The 18,984-nt window shown below is 44.2% G+C and overlaps 1 protein-coding gene across 1 annotated transcript; it reads right to left on the reverse strand.

Annotated features, from left to right (window-relative positions):
* Positions 1 to 2,087: 2,087 nt before the first annotated feature.
* Positions 2,088 to 5,348, reverse strand: PHOX2B (paired like homeobox 2B). The gene is made up of 3 exons (XM_074275106.1): positions 5,108 to 5,348; positions 3,957 to 4,144; positions 2,088 to 2,822 (listed from the first exon to the last, which is right to left on the reverse strand). The coding sequence occupies exons 1-3, from the start codon at positions 5,346 to 5,348 to the stop codon at positions 2,307 to 2,309; spliced, it is 945 nt and encodes a 314-aa protein (XP_074131207.1). The 3' UTR covers positions 2,088 to 2,306.
* Between the last annotated feature and the right edge of the window lie 13,636 nt (positions 5,349 to 18,984).

Below are 18,984 nucleotides of genomic sequence, written 5' to 3' on the forward strand. Positions count from 1 at the left end.
GAATGAATATCAAAAATATAAGCAGGAATAATGTTGTGTATATTAGTTTTTCCTTTATTACTCAATGATTAATTAGCACAGACTAGCAGGATCCTGATTGCTTCTCTTGACTGCTATTTTTTAAATGAGAAATTGTTTAGATCTCAAAAAGTGTATGTAGGCACTAAGGTATTGCTGATTCGAGATAATGTATGTAAGGCACTTAGCAAACCTTCGAGCACATATGTGGCAGTTATTTTTGTTCTTCTACTTTCAAATGTTAATCCTGTGTTAATCTGTTTAAAAGATTTTTAAAAATAATTTATTAATTTTATAATTATAATTTTTTTGACAGTACATATGCATGGGTTACTTTTTTTTTTACATTATCCCTTGTATTCACTTTTCCAAATTTTCCCCTCCCTCCTTCTACTCCCTCCCCTAGATGATAAGCAATCCCATATATATTAAATGTGTTACAATATAACCTACATATATTATATGAGAATTTTTGTTTTTTAAAGAAAAAGGCAGGACTCCGCTGCTAGACTTGTTTTTGTTTTTATTATCAACAATCAAGTTAATGGTACACTCTTGGAAAACTATATGCACATGTAGAAATATTTCCCTTTTAAATAGAAGCATTCATTATAACCACATATAAATAAATCTGTAGCTCCTGAACATAACTTATGACAATTATGCTCACAAACGTATTCCAACAGGGAGAAAAGAAACCAGACAAACATGCAACTGATAACAAAAATATATCCCATGGTCTCTCTAAAGCAAAGGAAGGGAACCCGGGAGAACTTTATTACTCCATTAAAGACACACCAAAGAGACTACAAGGAGGGAAAACATTATACGGTCAACTAGAGTAGACGATCTCGTACTGATATTAACACTATACAATTGAGTCACAGAAACACAGTTGTAGAAAGACACGGAAAAAGTGAAAGCATCGACATTCAACTAATATCTATATTTGTGCCTTTTAAAAGAAAAATAAAAATCCCAACAGATGTAGGTCTAAACTGCATGAACAATGTAATAATAAATATACATCCCATCTACCATAAAGGATGTGAGTCCGGAGAGGGACATTCAAACAGGCTCTGCGACCTTGCGCACTGTTCCCTGCACGGTATATTTCTCTGCAGTCAGTTGCATGGACTGCAAAGGAAAAAAATCAAATCAAATCAGTGCTTTAAGAGTTCAGTAAAAGCTGGTGGAGAAGAAGGAAGAGAAAAGGAGGACTTTGGGGAGGGGGGGAGGAAGAAAAAAGAAGAGAGAGACTGCAGAATAAGAAACACCCTCAGGGGAAAAAATACTTTAGCGGATATTACAGGTGAAAAGGCCATTAAAATCGTTTGTAGGGCAATTTTCGAGCTTGGGAAGCCCGAGAAGATTCGGGGTTTGGTTCTGCTCGTTTTGCGTTTCGTTTTGTAGCTTGAGAAGTAGTGTGGCGGAGGGTACCGGAGACGCTGGGCGCGGTGCGGCCCGCAGGGGAGCGTGGCAAGCAGGCCAGGTGGCGGGCAACCTGACACCTTTAGAGTCCTGGCCTGGCGCCTGATGTCTTCGGAATAAATGACCCCGTTTTCCAGACCCGAGATTCGGGAGCCCAAGGAATAGATAGTGACCGCCTGTCACCAAGCCAGTTCGACCCTCGGGAGGATGCTACTTTTACCCCTTCGGCGGGAAGCGCGGGGCCCCGCGTTCTCCTGAGGGCGTCTAAGACCTGCACCCCAGCCCAATTCAGACAGTAGCCTTCCCCTCCCGCCGCCTTTCCCGTCCCCTAATTCTTTTCCAGTAGTTTCGCTGTTTGGGTTCTTTTTTTGCGCGCGTGGCTTTTGTCGCCGTCGGTTTGGTTTCGTTCGGTGTGTGTTTTTTGGGTTCTTGTTCGTTTCCAGCCGCTCCCCGAGGTGGTTCCGGGCCCCCCGTCTCTCCCTGTAACCCGCTCCGGCCACACAGACACATCCACCCACGCCCCCCAGACACACGGACACACAGACACAGCCCCCTGAGAGTCCCCGCAGCGCCGCTCCTCCCGCTCCTCCGGCCCCGCCCCAGCCCTGCCCGACCCCAGCCCCCCGGCAGGTGCGGGCCCGGGAAAGTTTCGAGGTTTGCCTTTTTATTGGGGAAAGCTCGGGGAGGAGGCGGGGGAGAAGGGGGGACGCCATTTTCTCATAATTCTTATCGTGATCATTTTTGGCTCGAGGTGAAAGAGCCGCGGCAGCAGCAAACACAATAGCCCTGGGCCCGCCCACTCGCCCGCCGGACCCTCGCTCGCCCGCTCGCTTTCGCAGCTGCCGCTGGGTCCCAGATCAGAACATGCTGCTCTTTACTAAGGCGGCTTTGGCGCCGTTGGGTCTTTGGAGGGAGGACAGGACGCTGGCGAAGGGGCCCCCGAGAGAATCTGGGATGGAAGTGATGGGGCCGGGCCCGGGGGCCCAGCCTTGTCCCGGTCCCCCCGCCGCAGCCAGCCCCCCCGCCGCAGCAGCCGCCGCTGCCGCCGCCGCAGCCGCCGCAGCAGCCGCCGCAGCTGCCGCGCCAGCCTTTCCGGGCTCGCCTCCCGGGCCCCCGGGCCCTGCCGCTCCCGGGGCACCTGCGGGGCTGGGGCCTCCTCCGCCGCCGCCGCCGGCTCCGCAGCTCGGGGTGGGGTTAGGGTTGGGCCCCGGGCCCCCCGTGCTGTCCGGGTCCGTGCTCTTGGCATCCTTGCTCTCGTCGTCCCGGGACGCGTCCGATTTCTTGCCGGAGGAGCCGTTCTTGGCCGCGGCCGCGGCCGCCGCCGCCGCCCTCTCCTGCTTCCGGAATTTGGCCCGCCGGTTCTGGAACCACACCTGGGGGACGAGACGGCGAGGGAAGGAAGGAGATAGCGAGCGAGGAGGGAAATGAGAGAAGAGAAAGGGGAGAGACCGGGACAGAGACAGAGACAGAGAGGTGATGGTGGTGGTGGAGTGGGGCAGAATAGGGAGAAGGAATATAGAGAAAGAGGCAGAGGGAGAAGAAAGGCAGGTTAGACCGATACCCCTTTTCCAACCGAACTCTGGTACTGCCAGTGTATCATGCTCAAAGACTTGTTCCCCCAGAGATTGTCTGTCTCTGACTTCCCACTCGGCCCCTCCCCTTGTAAGGCCTGGTGAAGTGGGCTGCTTTGGGTTGGGGGGGGGGGAGATAAGGACTAAAGGAGAGCTGAAAATTAGGGAAATGTATCCACTTTGAGTTGCCCTTTCTTCAGGGAAGCTGCACAGAATTTAGTAATCTGACCCCAAAAAGTCCTAAAGGTTAAAGACTAATCTCTGAAAGGAGCCGGGTTGGGTCCTGGATGCGAGATCCATCTTTCCCGACAAGCCAAGCGCACGTCAGATGTGGGGACAGTGCGCCGAGGCCAGGAAGCCCACCAGGATCCTGCCAGAAGCAAAGAGAACAGGCCGAGCCCCGGAGCGCGTGTACGTCTCTGGCTCCCCCGCGTCGGTCTGGGACGGAGCTCACTAACAGAACTTGGTTGACTTCCTCCTGTTGGAGGAGGTCGGTGATCCCTCGCCTATCACCACTACTCGGGGAAGCGCATCAACACTTCCGACACGGAACCAGCTAGTGACACTTGTGGCTGTAGAGAAATTCAAATGCGCCCACACGTGCGTCAGAGGGTCCCGGATGCCTCTCCTCCCGTGTAACTCGCTAACTGAGTAACGGAATGGAGATAGATAATTAGCTAGAGCTCTGATCTATGAGCACGACGTGGGCATTTAGGCGCACGCGATTCAGTTTCGATCACCAGGCTCTTAGTAAGCGTCTACAACGCTAGGCCTCGGGGCAGCTTTACTTCCCTGGAGCGAAAGCTTGGTCCAAAATGGAGGCATCCTTAAGAACAGTGACGAGGCAGGCTGTGGGTGTCCCTGAGCCTGGGGGAGCAGGGGGGTACGCGAATCCCGGGACGTCCCGCTCGCGGGCCGCGGTGGGCGCCCACGTACCTGCACTCGCGCTTCTGTGAGGTCGATCTTCAGAGCGAGCTCTTCCCTAGTGTAGATGTCCGGGTAATGCGTCTCCGCGAAAACCCTTTCGAGTTCCTTGAGTTGCGCGCTGGTAAACGTGGTGCGGATCCGCCGCTGCTTTCTCTTTTCGTTGAGCCCGCCGTGGTCCGTAAAGAGTTTGTAAGGAACTGGAGGGGAAGAAGCGGAGAGAAAAAAATAAAACTGGTGGCCGGGGGAAAGAGCCGCCCGGCCGGTCCGGGAAAGGGCCTCCAGGTCAATCCACCCCCAGACCGCTCGCGGATACCGGGAGAAGGTGGAGAAATTATCCCCAGGGCTCTGGAGAAAAGCGCAGCCAGCTAGCTGTCCGGGGGGAAATGAGAGGGAGGGGTGGGTGCGAAGGAGAATCAGCCGATTGCTTTTACAGGAGGCCGAGTGAAAAAAGCTCCGGGCGTGCCGACTTTCTTTCCAGGGTAAATGCCTTAGGGTGAATGCAAAGTGGCCGCCCACTGGAACCCAGTCGCCTGAGAGGCGAAGAAGCGAAGGCTGTGAAGGGGTGGGGGGTGGGAAATGAGGGGAAAAGGCGGAAAGCGCTGAAGGAAGCAGCGGGCGGAATATCAGGGAGACAGCGAAGAGGAAAAACTGAACACTTCCATGTTTCTCCTAACTTTTCAGCTCCGAAAAGTTGATCGTGTTCAGAAGTTGGGGAGAAAGTGCTGCAGAAAATTTCCCAAAACAGAAACAAAAACCAAAACCCGAACCCGAACCTAATAAAAATGACCAAGCGAAGAAGTGTGATCCACTGCTGAGTTCTTTTTTTTTTTTTTAAAGACACTGCCAGTAATGAGCTTTACTCTTTGTTATTTAATTATTTTCTAAGCTTTACGTCTCATCGCAAAGTAAATAAATTATGCCTATCATTTTGGCAGCTTAAGATAATTTTGTTGGCGGTTCGGGTGTGACTAGGATAGTGTAACCCTGTAAGTGAATTACCCCTCCCTGCAATCGCTTCTAACGTGATAAATTCTTTCATTTGTGTAAGCAAATTTCGTTTGGTAAATACTAAACACATTTCCATTTTCAAATGCAATCAAGGCTTCCTATATACCAGCAGAAAGGCGTCTTCCTAAGCTAAGAAAGCTGGAGGTCCTTACCTGCTGCGTATGGACTGCTCTGATGGTCCCTAAGAGTGCCGAGGCTGCAGGATCCTGGAGTGAGGGACGGGCAGCCCGAGGTGGCCCCAAAAGTGGTCCTTATAGGGTTATATTGGAAGCCACTGGCTTGACTGCAGGAACTGAAGTCAGCATAAGCTGAAGCCAGGCTCGAGGTGTCCATCCCAGCCATACAGGACTCGTAGGCAGAGGAATTGAGGTAAGAATATTCCATTTTATACATTGAAAAGGTTCTGGATGGCTCAGCCAAGTGGAAAAATGAAATAAAAGATGGATATGGAGAAGGTGCCTGGAGTGGGGAGATGTGCACAGCTCAACGCCTGCTTCGAAACTGGCCTCCTTACTACCAGCAGAGCCTAGTTTTATGAAAAAGCCTCCTATGAGATGTCTTGCCTGAGGTCTCTAGAGCATATAGTCCTCATAATAAACTTGGCTCTTTCCACTTGGACAATAGCAAAGCGGTTGGTCTTATTGCTGGCGCTTTTTACATGACAATAACTCATCAGTCTATTGGGCTGGCACTGGGGGACCGAGCTGTCCAACCTCCCTATCATTGATTCCTGCATCTCTAATTAGAATTTAATACCACACCATTACGTACCGAGCCCCTGATCCTCCCTTCTAACCAGCTCCTGCCCTTTAATTCAATCACACTACTTGGAAATAATGAAAGTTGGGTGACGATTCTCCCTGATCCAATTTCCCCGAGCTTTTAAGCCTTTTTAACTGATCATATACCTTAGGCATAAATTGAGATAGTGTGTGTGTTTTCCCCCCTTCTTCTTCTTCGTCTTCTTCTTCTTTTTTTTTCCCCTCGGTTAGGGAGAAGAAACCTTGATGTCATAGAAAACCTGTTTTGTAGGAGCGTTACACGCTCAATTTAACAACAAGCCTACCCCCCGAAGTGCATGAAATGTTATAAAGGACTGGGACATTGGCAAGACTCAGGCACCCTGTAAAATAGAGTAAGTGGGCCAGTGGGGGGTTTTATGTGAAGCAAGTGTTTCTTTAAAATACACCTGGTCAGAGAAAAAAGAGAAACATAAATTGAAATTTTTTAAATATAAAATATATATATATATATATATCAACGACTAATCTGCTTTCCTAAGGATTGAGTCGACACTGATGTTGCTACTTTTATTTATTTATTTTTTAATTTAAAGAAAGATTAAAATCGAGTAAATTCCCTAAATTTAAACAGATGGATTAATAATTAGAGAGCTTATTTGAGCTCTCGAGTCTGCATTTTATTTATCTGTCCGTCTGCGTGTGTGAAATTTTCTGGTTGTTTGGGAGTGTGGGGGAGTATAATTTCTGAGGGAGGGGAGTATTTAATACCCTATCGATAAACAGGCATGAAATTTATCTGAGATGTACCCCCCTCTCCTTTTTTCCTTTCCTTTCTTTTTTCTTTCTTTTTCCTCTTCTTTCTTTCCATCCCTTTTCTTTTCTTTTCCCTTCCCATTTATCTTTCAAATGGCAACAAATTCTAACGGATTAGGGGTGTCGGGCTGGGAAAAAAAAAGCTGTGGGTGTCTTAATCAATTCGATTTCGGGGTTGCCAGAAGGAAGCAATGTCGGGTCCTTGGAATCAGTTCCTCTTAGGGGGAAAGTCTAAGCTAAGGCTCCTTTTTAGAGTTCCTCCAGACTCGGTGCGTGGGTGTTCTATTCCTGGGAGCTCTTGGAAGCTCTCGGACCAGGAAAGGAGAGAGCCCTGAGCGTTTGTAGACTTCGGTGGCGGAGGATCTAAGGCGAGGATCGTTTTCCTTTTTGTTCGTTAGGCAGTGGAAGAATCGGGGGAAGGATTTCATTAAATCCTTCCTCTGGGTGGACAAGAGGAGGAACGCTCAGTTGAATCTCACTGTGGAACCACCAAACGCCGGATACTTCATATGATTTAAATCTGTAGATAATTAGTTTTATTACATTCATTACCCCCTTTATATGCTCGGTAACGAGTCAGTAATTAAAGTAACAAACTCATAAAGTCTTTACACGAGCATTTAGGCTTCCAGTGGTTGCCAAACGAAATGTTTTCATGGCAGGCTGGCGCTGGGGAGCCAAGGCGTCGAGAAGCGGCTCCCGCTCCCCAGCTCCGCCACGGACGGTCCGTGGCCCCCTCCCGGGCCTCGGGAGCGGCCACGGACTGACACCACGGCAGGTCGGCCCCCTTCCTCCTCCTTCCCCGCCTCGGTGGGCTTTAGCTGGTGGCCACCGAGGCGCGGGGAAGCGAGCGGGAGAGCGCGCAGGGACAGGGCTGGAGAAAGCTGCTCCCAGGAGCCGGGGAGGAGCCCGCTGATAGTTTTATGGGCGAGGCGGATAGTTTTATTGCAGTTGCATGTTGTGCGATGTGTATTTGATAAAGAACGGCCTTTGGTGGCCTGTGTACACTTTTTTTTGTGCTCGGGCCAAATGAGAATAAATGTGAACAAGGTTTTACTAGGGCGGGAAACAAATTGCAGAGCTCTAAATGGTTTTTCTTTATGGTCACCAGACAAGAGGAGAAAAGCGAAGCAAACATCTGTCTTCAGTCCCCTAAACCTAAAGGCCGGCCAAGACGGATGCGAATCTAAGTGTTATTACAGAGGGGATTTGTCTTTATTTATCGGCGCGCTCATGAATATGAATACGCATTTGGGCCGGGGAGGTAACTATTCACCTCTGGAAACCACACATGGAATTCCCCCTGGCCCCCCCACTCCCCTTCCCGCCCGGACCCTCATCGGTGGGGAGCCTCCCTGGGCACAAGGCGCCGATTGTCTAAGTCTCTCTCCCACCCCTCGGGACTTTCGTTTCCTAGATTAAAAAATAATAATTCCCCATCACCCCGACTTCTGAATTCTCCCAGCGACAGGTTAATTGGGTTCGGGAAAATTGGGAGGGAAAAGTAGATGAGCTCGGACATCTCCGCCTAACCGAGTGAGCACCCCTCTCTGGGGCGCTCGGGGGTCCCCGACTCCAGCGTGATTTGGGCTTTGGGTGTGTTTGGGGGGCGGTAGTGGGGCAAGTGAGTAAAGAAAAAGATTGAGAGAGACGTGAGAGACAGAGGCAGAGGAAGCGACTCCGAGAGACAGACAGACACAAAGAGAGACACGCAGAGACACAGAGAAAAAGAGAGACAGAGAGACAGAGACAGAGGCAGAGAAAGCGACTCCGAGAGACAGACAGACAAAGAGAGACACGCAGAGACACAGAGAAAAAGAGAGACAGAAACAGAAACAGAGACAGACAGACACAAAGAGAGACACGCAGAGACAGAGAGAAAAAGAGAGACAGAGAGAGAGAGAGAGACAGAGACAGACAGACAGAGACAGAGAGACAGAGTTTGGATTTATGTTCATGATCGGAAATAACAAAGATAACCCTTCTTCCTTTGCCTCGCTCACCTCCGCCTAAATCAGTTTATTGCCTAGCGGCTTCCGCACGAGGAGGGGGGCAGAATAAGGAAGAGAAAGATTACTCAAAGTCGCTGCGTCCGACCCTGCTGGCGCCAGAGCACCTGTGCTCCCTGCAGGCTGGCAGAGCCCCAGCGTCCTCCGCTCCCCGGGTTACCGAGAAGCTCTGGGCGCTCGTGCCGCCTGCCTCTGTCTGTCGGCCTCTCCCAGGCGCCCACCCGAAGGAAGGCCTGGAGGAGGCGGGGGCCGGGCTGGGGGTGCGCGGCGCCTGGGGGAAGAGCCCTAGTGTCTGGTGCGGTAGGTCGAGGCTGCGGGAGCTGTGTGAGGGGGCTCGGCTGGGAGGAAGGGTGGGCCCAGCCGGAGATAACCGTGCGGGCCCACGCCTCGTAGCCGAAGCGTTGGCCGCCCCCAGCCCAGGCGCTCGGCGCAGCTTCCCGGAGCGGCCCAGGCCGGCGCGGGGCCTCTCGGGGGGCTCCCCGGCTCCTCCTGGCCCTGCCCCGGGGGCGCCCCTGTGGGATGGCCCGCGCTCCCCGGGGGGCGGCCGGCCTGACTTTCTCTTTCCACCCCATTCACTGGACGGGAAGCTGGATGTTTCAGAGTCTGGCCTCACGGTCCACTGCGCAAATGCGCCCGACTTCATTTTCCCCTTTGTGATACGTGTAGGTTTATTTTCCAGTGTAACAACGTCCCCCTGGGCTCCCACTTGGCCCTAGCCCTCCGCCCCTCTTTTGTGGCCGGGTTTCTTCGCGGCCTCTGAAGATGAAAGGCGCTCGGGCCGGGCCAAGCCTGACAGCCCCAGCCCCAGCCCCCTGTTTTGTTCGAGTTGTGCTTTCTACACGCGAGCTCTCCCCTAAAAGTTGTACCAAATGGTTAATTTGATTATTCCAACTATAGACCAACTGCTTCAGCGGCCTCCACCACGCGTCTGGGAGGAAAAAAGAAACCATCTATAAGAAATAATCTAATCAACGTGAAGTGTAGAAAAACCCCTTCTGATTTTCAACCGGCACAAATAGAATTAGAGCTTCTGCATCCTTTTCCCAAACAGACCTTTTGTCTAGATCACAAATTCAGCCAACCAGCAATGTGTACAGTGGCTGCTATTTATTTTAATAGATAGGCGGGTGGGGAGCTAGATGGATAGATAGATAAATGGATGGATGGATAGATGGATGGAGAGATCCATCTTCATCTGACTTCCCTTTCTTAATATGTGTACACGGTTGATTTTTTTTTTCCTTGCCAATTTACTGAATCAATAAAGAGCAAAGGCAATGCAACGTGGAAAAAAAAAAAGTCATTTAAAACTCAAAACAAGGGAAGGGCAGCCGGAGATATCTACCATGAGAAAAAAAAAAAATGTTTACATGCTACCCCGTCCCAAAATGAAAAAAGGTTGAAAGTTTAAAAGAAACTTTTCTTTGCTTTTCTTTGCCATTCATAGGAGGGTTTCTTTTTTTCTTCTTCTTTTTTCCTTGAAAGTCAGAAAGAATGTTAGAAGACAAGGAAACAAAACAGCAAACAAAATGCCATTGTATTGAAGTAGCAATTCATGGGAAAACGCTTGTCAGCCTCATAATGTCTCACTTCTATGAGGCTGTTTTGAGGCTGTTTTACCGCAGGCTAAACACAATAACATGGGAATGAATAAAATATTAAATACCAGTGAGAATTTCAGAGGAATTTTCTTTTTGATTGCTTTATTTGGTGCTGCATCCAAATGATCCCACCACAGAAGTCCTCGCCTGTCATGAAATCAACCGAAAACAACTTTTCTCAACTGGAGAATAAAAAAGAAAATGCAAAGATTGGGTTCTCACAATGTCTGCAAGCCACACAGCAGATACCCTCTTTTCCAGTTACCTGTCCAGGAAAATTCACTTAAAGGGATTTATCTGGGAGATCAGTTCATCCACAACATAAAATAAACCAACCAAGATGCATTCTGGGGTTGAGAACCAGCCAATACGAGCATTTCTCTTAAAAAAAAAAAAAAAAGTAGAAGAGTCTCCCCCTTTCCCCTTCACCTGGTGACCATGCTGCACTGGCTTCAGAATACAGACTCTTCAAGGCTCTGGTATAGTCTGGCACTCAGCAGAATGTAGCAAATATTAAGCTATTGATCAATTGATTGATGGTAATGGTGATGGAGTATCTACAGTTGGTTGTTATTATTTTTTTTAATGATTCTTGCATGTTTATTTTGCTTATAGATGATAGCAGCTAAATCAGAGAAATTGTTATAAGATGCTGAATATAAAAAGGAAAACAAATATTTAGAAACCTCTATTTTTGTCAGAAGGTGGTTAATTCATAGATGTCATTTATATACATATGAAGAGGACCATGATGTGGCTTTTTTGTTTGTTTGTTTGTTTTTAAATAGTTTTTATTTACCAGATATATGCATGGGTAATTTTACAACATTGACAATTGCCAAATTTGTTCTAATTTTTTCCCCTCCTCCCCCCTCCCCAAGATGGCAGGTTGACCGATACATGTTAAATATGTTAGAGTATAAATTAAATACAATATATGTATACATGGAGGACCACGTTTTTAAAAGTTGGAAATAGTTCCAGGGAGTAGGTAGGTATTCCCCCATTTTGCAGATGAGGAAACTGAGTCCCAGACAAATGAAGTGTCCTGTTCAAGGTCATATGTTTTATGTTCATTGGATATTCATCATTTGAAACTATGATTTGTGTTGGATATGTTATATTTGGCAGGCTAACAAGAGTCATTTAGCCTATGGTGTGCTTTTTAAGGTATCTGCCCATGGAGATTTTGCACATTTCTGCATCTGCTATGATTTCAGAAATGCATTTCAGTGTGAGGCAGGGGGATAGTTCATATGAGAGTGATGTGTATTTGAGGAGAGAAAAGGAGGCAAAGCATCATATTTAGGAAAGCAATGTAGAATACTCCTAACTTGCCACTCACAAAGCTCTTGCTAGCAGAGGGAGCTGCATATTACCTTTTTTTTTCTTTTTGCTTGAGTTTGGTTAACAGTGGTAACATCTGCTGAGCTGGGGAGACACAGGGCATTTGATCTGACTCACAGATGTAAAAGTGACATCTGCTTGTGACAAAGGAAGGGGAAAAGAAATTAAATTAAGCAAGGAGGCCTTTCTGTGTGGAGGAAAACCTGTTTAAAAAAGGGGGGAAAACCTCATAACCCTGACCAAGAAGGCAGCATGAGCAAGCACCCTGGTTTCTGGACAAGCAGCTGCCAAAATAATTGATATAGCACCATCCCAGGATAGCAGTGTTTTTGAGATTTGCAGGCATTACTCATAGGGAAAGAAAGATGATCTTTTAAAATAAAACTAGTAAAGTAAGTCCATCCAGTCAAGCAACGCAGGACTTGATCTATGTAAAGGAGGTACTGTGTTGGGAGATTCTTCCTATCATATCAGCAGCTCGATGGACAAAGAGAAGCTTTTTGGGGAAAATAATATAAAAATAATAGAACCCAGTAGTATTCAGGGACTTGGGAGGGAGTCTGTTTTTGGAGGAGTAGCCTCAAAAAGAGATTTACATTTAATGGCCGCATTAAAACTCCTAACAACAGTTATTAAAAACTAGGCATTTTATAGTTGGCACTATCAACTATTAATAATAATAATAATAATAATATTTGCTGAGGCAACTGGGTTTAAGGGACTTGCCTAGGGTCTCACACAGCTAGGAAGTATTAATTGTCTGAGACCAGATGTGCACTCAGGTTCTCCTGACTTCAGGGCCGATGCTATATCCACTGCACTACGTGGCTGTCCCCACTATCAACAATTTTTAAGATCCTTCCACCTCTCAGAGATTTAAGTTATGTGTGTGCCCAAAAGAGACAACCAAACTTCACCATCCTGAAAAGTCTTCTTCTTAAATTCTTAAATAAGCCTCCTTCTTAAATTGGAACATATTAGGGATGCTCAATAAATATTAATAGATGAATTTTTTTCTTTTTATGCTACTTAAGTTTTTTTCTTTATGCTACTTATGCATATATAATTAGGTAAATTGCAAGAGAGTATTTAGAGGTATAAAGCCAATGAGATGATAAAAAGAAAAACCATTAAAATTAAATTCCAGAGGTAGTTAGTGACAGATCTGGAAGTAGACCTGAGATTTCCAATTACCCCAATAAGCATTTCTATACTATATCCTAATATTTTCTTTCAGGGACACAGATATATAGGAAATCCATCAATAGGACTAAGCCTTTGTATCCCAGTCAAGATTTAAACATTGTGCCCTCCTGCTTTTGAAAACTATATCCCTGTTCTGTGTTACTCTCAACTGGAAGGCATTACTGTAAGATAAGTAAACTGACTGGGTTACCCCCATCATCACTCCCAATTAAGAGCATATGGTGTATTTATTCTTTTTTATTATTATATGTTTTGGAAATGTTTGTTTTATTCCATAAATTAAAAACAAATTTAAGAACTAGAAAAGGAAAAAAAAAACTATATAATGTGCCAAATCGATTTTTTGACATTAAAATTGGATGGAGAGGCAGCATGGTTTAGATTGGGTTTAATAGTCTTCATTTTAGAACTGCATCTGGGAGAGAATCTCCACATTAATACTTTGGTTCCTTATATGGATTGTTGTAGGTCTGACCCAAATCATCCTCCTTAATAGATTTACTTATAAAATATAATATTTTGAATGTCCCTTGTCATGCCCTATTCCTCCTTGAGCTGTCTCTGTTGAGTCCTAGACAGTTAATAATCTTGTCTACCATACTGCAGATGATTCTATGGTCAACAGAAGCATAGAAGTTGGAAGGGAGATGGGGAAGGAAGGGCAAGGAAAACAGTGACTTTTTTAATATAGAAAATGAGGTATCCAAGGACCACTCAGGAGATGTCACTCAGGCAGCTTTCAGTAAAGCTTTGACTAGGGAACAAGGGATAAAGATTTGGGAGTCCATAAGTGAAGCAATGGAGAGTTGATGGGATAATGAAAGACGCTAGAGAGCGTTAGAAAGGAAATGAAGTAATGCATGTGTGATGTTATGGAAGCCACAAAGAACAGAGAGTGTCAAGATGGAGAGGTTAGGTGGATTGCAGAGACTTGACAAAAAACCCATCAGATTTGATGATAAGGGGGTAATTTATGACTTTACATAGGTCAATTTCATTAGAATGGCAGAGGGACAGAAGCCAAATAGCTAGTCTGACATCAAGCATTTATTAAGCATTTACTGTATGCCAGGAACTGTGCTAAATGCTTATGATACAAGAAAGGAAAAAAAAAATCACAATTTTATCTCATGGCTTTTCTTGAACAAGTAGGAAAACAAACAAAAAAAAAATGGGAGCAAGGAGTATACTGTACTCATCTTAGAAGTTTGACAATTAATGAAAAAAGAGGGATAAGATCATAGATTTAATGGGTGGAAGGGTCAAAGGAAAATTTTTCATTTTCATTTTTGTTTTTGATTTTAGGGTAAGAAAGAGCTGGACAAACTTCTAGGTCACAGAGAAGGGATCTAAAGAGAAGGAATGATTAAAGATGAATGAGACAGAAGGGTTAAATGAGGGAGCAAGGTCAGAGAGCATATAGGAAGAAAGGAGATCACAGGTGAAGAGGTTAGCCTTGGAGTGAAGAGAAAAGACATCTCATCCTCAGGGACTAGACAGAAGGAGAGAGTGAAGGGGGATTTAGAAAGTCTTAGAAGGGCTCAAAAGGGGAACCTAGGGAGCTCATGTTACACAGTTCCAATCTTCATAAAGTGAAAGAGTAGACCATATCTGAGTGAAGAGATAGGTCTGGAACTGTAGACTTAGGAAGAAAAAAAGGATTATTGGGAACAGAACCTACACAGAATAACTAGGAGTTCTAATGGCCATTTTGATATTCCTCATGAGAAACTGTGATAATAACGAAAGCCTTTCTTTTACTTGCAGGTTTTTTCTAAAACAGCATCAATAACCTAGAACTATGAACCTATATACCCAATGCATAAGGATCTCTTAATCATAGCAAACATGAAATAATATAATACATTGGCAAGCATGCTGACTCCAAGATCAGCCTTTGCATATGGTTTTAAATCCTATCACCTTAACACCTGTGGGAACTTGGGAAAATATCCAGGCCTTTGGAAGAGGAGCAACTTTTATTGTTTTACTTTATTGTTGTGCCAGAGGTTTCTATTAGCTCCAAATATATCATGCTTCCTGGATTAGAATGTCATCAGAACCTTCACTACCATTTTGGATGCTTTCAGCAAAAGGATTGCATTCAAAAAATTTCCCCTTTCTATCTACATGGCCTAGCACACATATTGAATGTTATTCTAGGATAATCTTTCCTTGAGACCTGTTAAAAGTATAAGTTCCACTGGGAAGCGAATGTAAATTGTTAGCACTACTGTCTATCTACCCAGGTTACTTATACCTTCGGAAGCTAATAATTAATGTGCAACAAGAAAAAGGTATTTACACACATATATTGTATCTAGGTTATATTGCAACACATGTAAAATGTATGGGATTACCTGCCATCGGGGGGAGGGAGTAGAGGGAGGGACGGGATAATTTGGAAAAATGAATTAAAAAAAAATTTTAAAAAAAAGTATAAGTTCCCTGAGCTTTTACTCATTATCATTTGAGTATGAATGATTTTTAGGTCCTTTTGGGGTTTTTTAATAGAAAGAAAATAAGGAGATGCTGAATGTCTTTGTTGGAGAGAGGAGCAGAACCAAGAGGGCAGATTCGGAGACTGGATGGGAGTGGGGGAAAGGTAGGGAGAGAGAGTGTGGAACTTGAAGCTTGGGAGCAATGAAAAAAAAAAGAGAGAGAGAGAGAGAACTCAACATGGCCTGCTGAAATGAACATTTGAGGGCCCTGTGCCCTGGACAAAGCTATTATCGTCATATCTGTGTTCACATTTGTAAAAAGAGAAGGCTAGATTAAATCAGAGCTTCTTAAACTTTCTCCATTTATGATCCCTTTTCACTCAAGAAATTTTTTCTGTTACCTGGATATATGAGTATATAAAATAGGGATACAAATAAAATATTTACTGTTAATCATAATTTATGATCCCCCATATTCAGTCATGTGGCCCCACATGGGATTGTGACTCAAAGTTTAAAAAGCTTTGGACTAGATGATACATTGAAATTTGAGACAAAAATATCTCTGAATCTCATCTTTCTCATAAGTCCAATGAGGGAGTTAAATGGCATGATTTCCAAGGTTCCTTCTATCTTTAAATAATATACTTTACATACATTTAAGTGATAAACTTTACCTGCAAATCATATTTGTTGGAGCAGTATGGAAGCCTGAATGTTAAGCTGAAGACAGAAAAAAATCAAAGTTTTATTTGAGTGATAGAGCAGATAGATGACATCAGTAAGTCTGAGCATTGTATCAAAATTTCTCTTTGATTAAATGGCAAAGCACATCTAATCAAAAGAGATTTGGATTCAACTTCAGGAGATATGGATTAAGGGCAGGAGTTACTCTGAATGTTTGTTTGGTTTCCTTTTGCCTTGGTTTCTTATCTCTGTGAAACTAGGATAATATCATTGGTCCTTTAAAATCTAAAACTCTTTCCCTCTATGCTAGGCAGATTTCTTACTCCTTGTGGCATGTTAGAAACTTCCAAGATACTAAAAATAATTTACAAACATGTATCTACAATAAAATGTCAAAATATAGGATGAAATAAGTCACCAGAAAGGAAGTGAGAGGATAACTTTCATATTTATGAATTTCTGTGAATACTTTTTGGGAGTATTGGAGTGGGGACTGTGGGCATTCTTCTAATGAGATAAGATAAAAACCATATTCAAAAACTATGGCTACCTGGATACCTACATGGGAACTAAGGTCCTTTATACTACCATAGACACACGCTTTATCATGAGATTCCCAAGGGAAACTATGTGTAGGGACATTAGTCAAAGAGTGTGATTTTGTGAAAAGCCTTGCAAGATTGAGCCTGGTCCATGTAAATTTATGGTTTGGGATTTCAGATTATAGCTTATAATTATAAAAGTTTATCTAGGAGTGTTTGATTTTTTAAAATGTAGACTACTTGCCCTCGAAGAACTTAGATTGGGATAACCTTTCAAAATTGTATACGAGAGTATATGTTACAATGTCATCCTATCATCTACTTCAAACACAAAGAAAAACTTTGAAAATTTTTTCTCCCATTTAAATTCATTGAATCATAGATTTAGAACTGAAAGAGACATTAGGGATTATTTAATCCAACCCTCTCCATTTACAGATGAGGAAACTGAGGCCAGGATAGGGTTAATTAACTGTTTAATGCTGTTCAAGGACATCTAGGTACTGCTATAGTACGTAGAATGCCAGATCTGGTAGGAAGTCTCATCTTCCTGAGTTCAAATCTGGCCTCATCCTCTTAATAGCTTGTGTGACCTGGACAAGTTCCCTGACCCTGTGTGCCTCACTCAGTTTCCTCATCTGTAAAATGAGCGGGAGAAGGAAATGGCAAACCCCTCTAGTATCTTTGTCAAGAAAATTCCAGAAGGGTTTTGGACATGACTGAAAAACAGCTCCAGACAAATGCTGCTCCGGTATTAAGGGGAGGAGCTGGGATTTGAATCCAGTTCTTCTGATTCAAAGCCAGCAATCTTTCCATTTTGCCACACTGTCCAAGTCCTTCCCTATCGTCCTTTCCAGGTGAATTTGCATTTTAAAAGAGAATTCTTGGAAACATCAATGAGATGCAAAGAAATAAATGGTAGGATATTAAGCATCCGTGAGGAAGATGGGTGTAGAGCCTTTCTGGGTCACTGAAATCACACCTGGGATGCAGCCACCTACTCCATTAATGGTTGAGCCAGCCCCCAATTGTTGGTACTGTAGGGCTCTAAGTTTCCTTAATTTATGCACGCAGTTCCGATTAAGGTCAAGAAATTTCAAGTAAAGTTCTTTATTGAGTTGGATTTTGCATTTTAATGTGCCCAGATCTTCAAAAGGGGAGCATCCAAACCGAAAAGAATGAGGTAAACACTTAAGCCCTCCATTTTCTTACCATGTTCATTCTTGAAATAAATGCAATGAATAAGGGTTGTTTAAATAATTGACAATGATCATTTGTTATTCGGACTTGATTTTGTTTTCTTTTGCCAATGAAGAGCATCACAGTTTAATTCAAATTTAAGCTGATTCAGATTTAAGTCTCAAATGTAAACTTCAGTGTTCAGGGACAGCTACCATGTGTCCTAGCATCATTTCTCCAGACCTCCGGAGCCTTGAGACAATAACATGGTTATAATGATGAATGCATACAGTCTTTTCACCCATTAAGCATAATGACCTCCACTAAAGTCTTCCTCTGATGTCTCATTGTGGCGTGGAAGTGACCTTGGGAAAGCAGCCCAAAGTGGGTGGTAAGCGCCAGCAAAGGCTAAATCCTGATTCCACACCAATAGTCAACAAGTACTGAGGAGGAAAGATCAGCATTTGCAATTGGATGCAAGTTCTTTCTCATTTTACTGAGTTCTAAAGACTTTAAATGTAGCCCTAGCAATGGACTGCTGCCCAGATCGCTTAGCTAAGTTTAGAGAACTTTCTCACCAGGCTGACCACACAGGGATGAAAATTTTCCATCACATAGCTTCAATTATCCAGAGAATTCAGAGTCCAGGAACTTTTGTCCCTAGACAAAGACCTGTGTATACCACATTGTTCCCAATAATTTCCACCTTCCAGATTGAAAGTAGGAGCTGTCTCAGGTTTAAGGAAGAACAACTAATAATTTCTTGATTTGTGTTAGTGATAATTTCAGTTTTATTTATCTATTTATTTGCTGAGGGAATTGGGGTTAAGTGACTCACACAGCAAGGATGGGTTAAGTGTCTGAGGTCACATTTGAACTCAGGTCCTCCTGACTTCAGGGCTGGTGCTCTATCCATTACGCCACCTAGCTGCCCCTGATAATTTCATTTTTCAAAAGGTGGAAGAAGCAATAAAAATCATTGCTTTTCTGATCTAATTCTCACCAAAAAGGAAGAACTAGTTAGTAGGAGGAAATAATAGACTCAGGAGAAAATGACAATAACTGAAACTCTGTAATCTAGGGTTCTTAGAACCCTAAACTCTGGACTTACCTGAACCAGATTCAATCTTGGAGGCCATTCACAAATTAACTATCTTCTATTTGTGTCCCTACTCACAATCTCCTCTAGAAATCTCAGAATATATATATCATATATATGTGTATGTGTGTGTGTGTATATATATATATATCTCATGTCTAAATTTCCATAAATGTGCATAAAAGAATCCTCAGGTCCCATGCAAACAACCCATTAAAAAGATTTTTAGACACAGTATTTCACCCCAAAGGAGACTCATAGAAGTAAACATTTGCTCTATTGTCCTTGCTTTTCCAGTGAGTTCCATCTTTCTTCCACTTCTTCTGAGTTCATGACATTACCCTAAAATTTGATGCTCTCCT

The sequence above is a fragment of the Sminthopsis crassicaudata genome, chromosome 6 (assembly GCF_048593235.1).
Source record: "Sminthopsis crassicaudata isolate SCR6 chromosome 6, ASM4859323v1, whole genome shotgun sequence".
In the NCBI taxonomy this organism is placed as follows: Eukaryota; Metazoa; Chordata; class Mammalia; order Dasyuromorphia; family Dasyuridae; genus Sminthopsis; species Sminthopsis crassicaudata.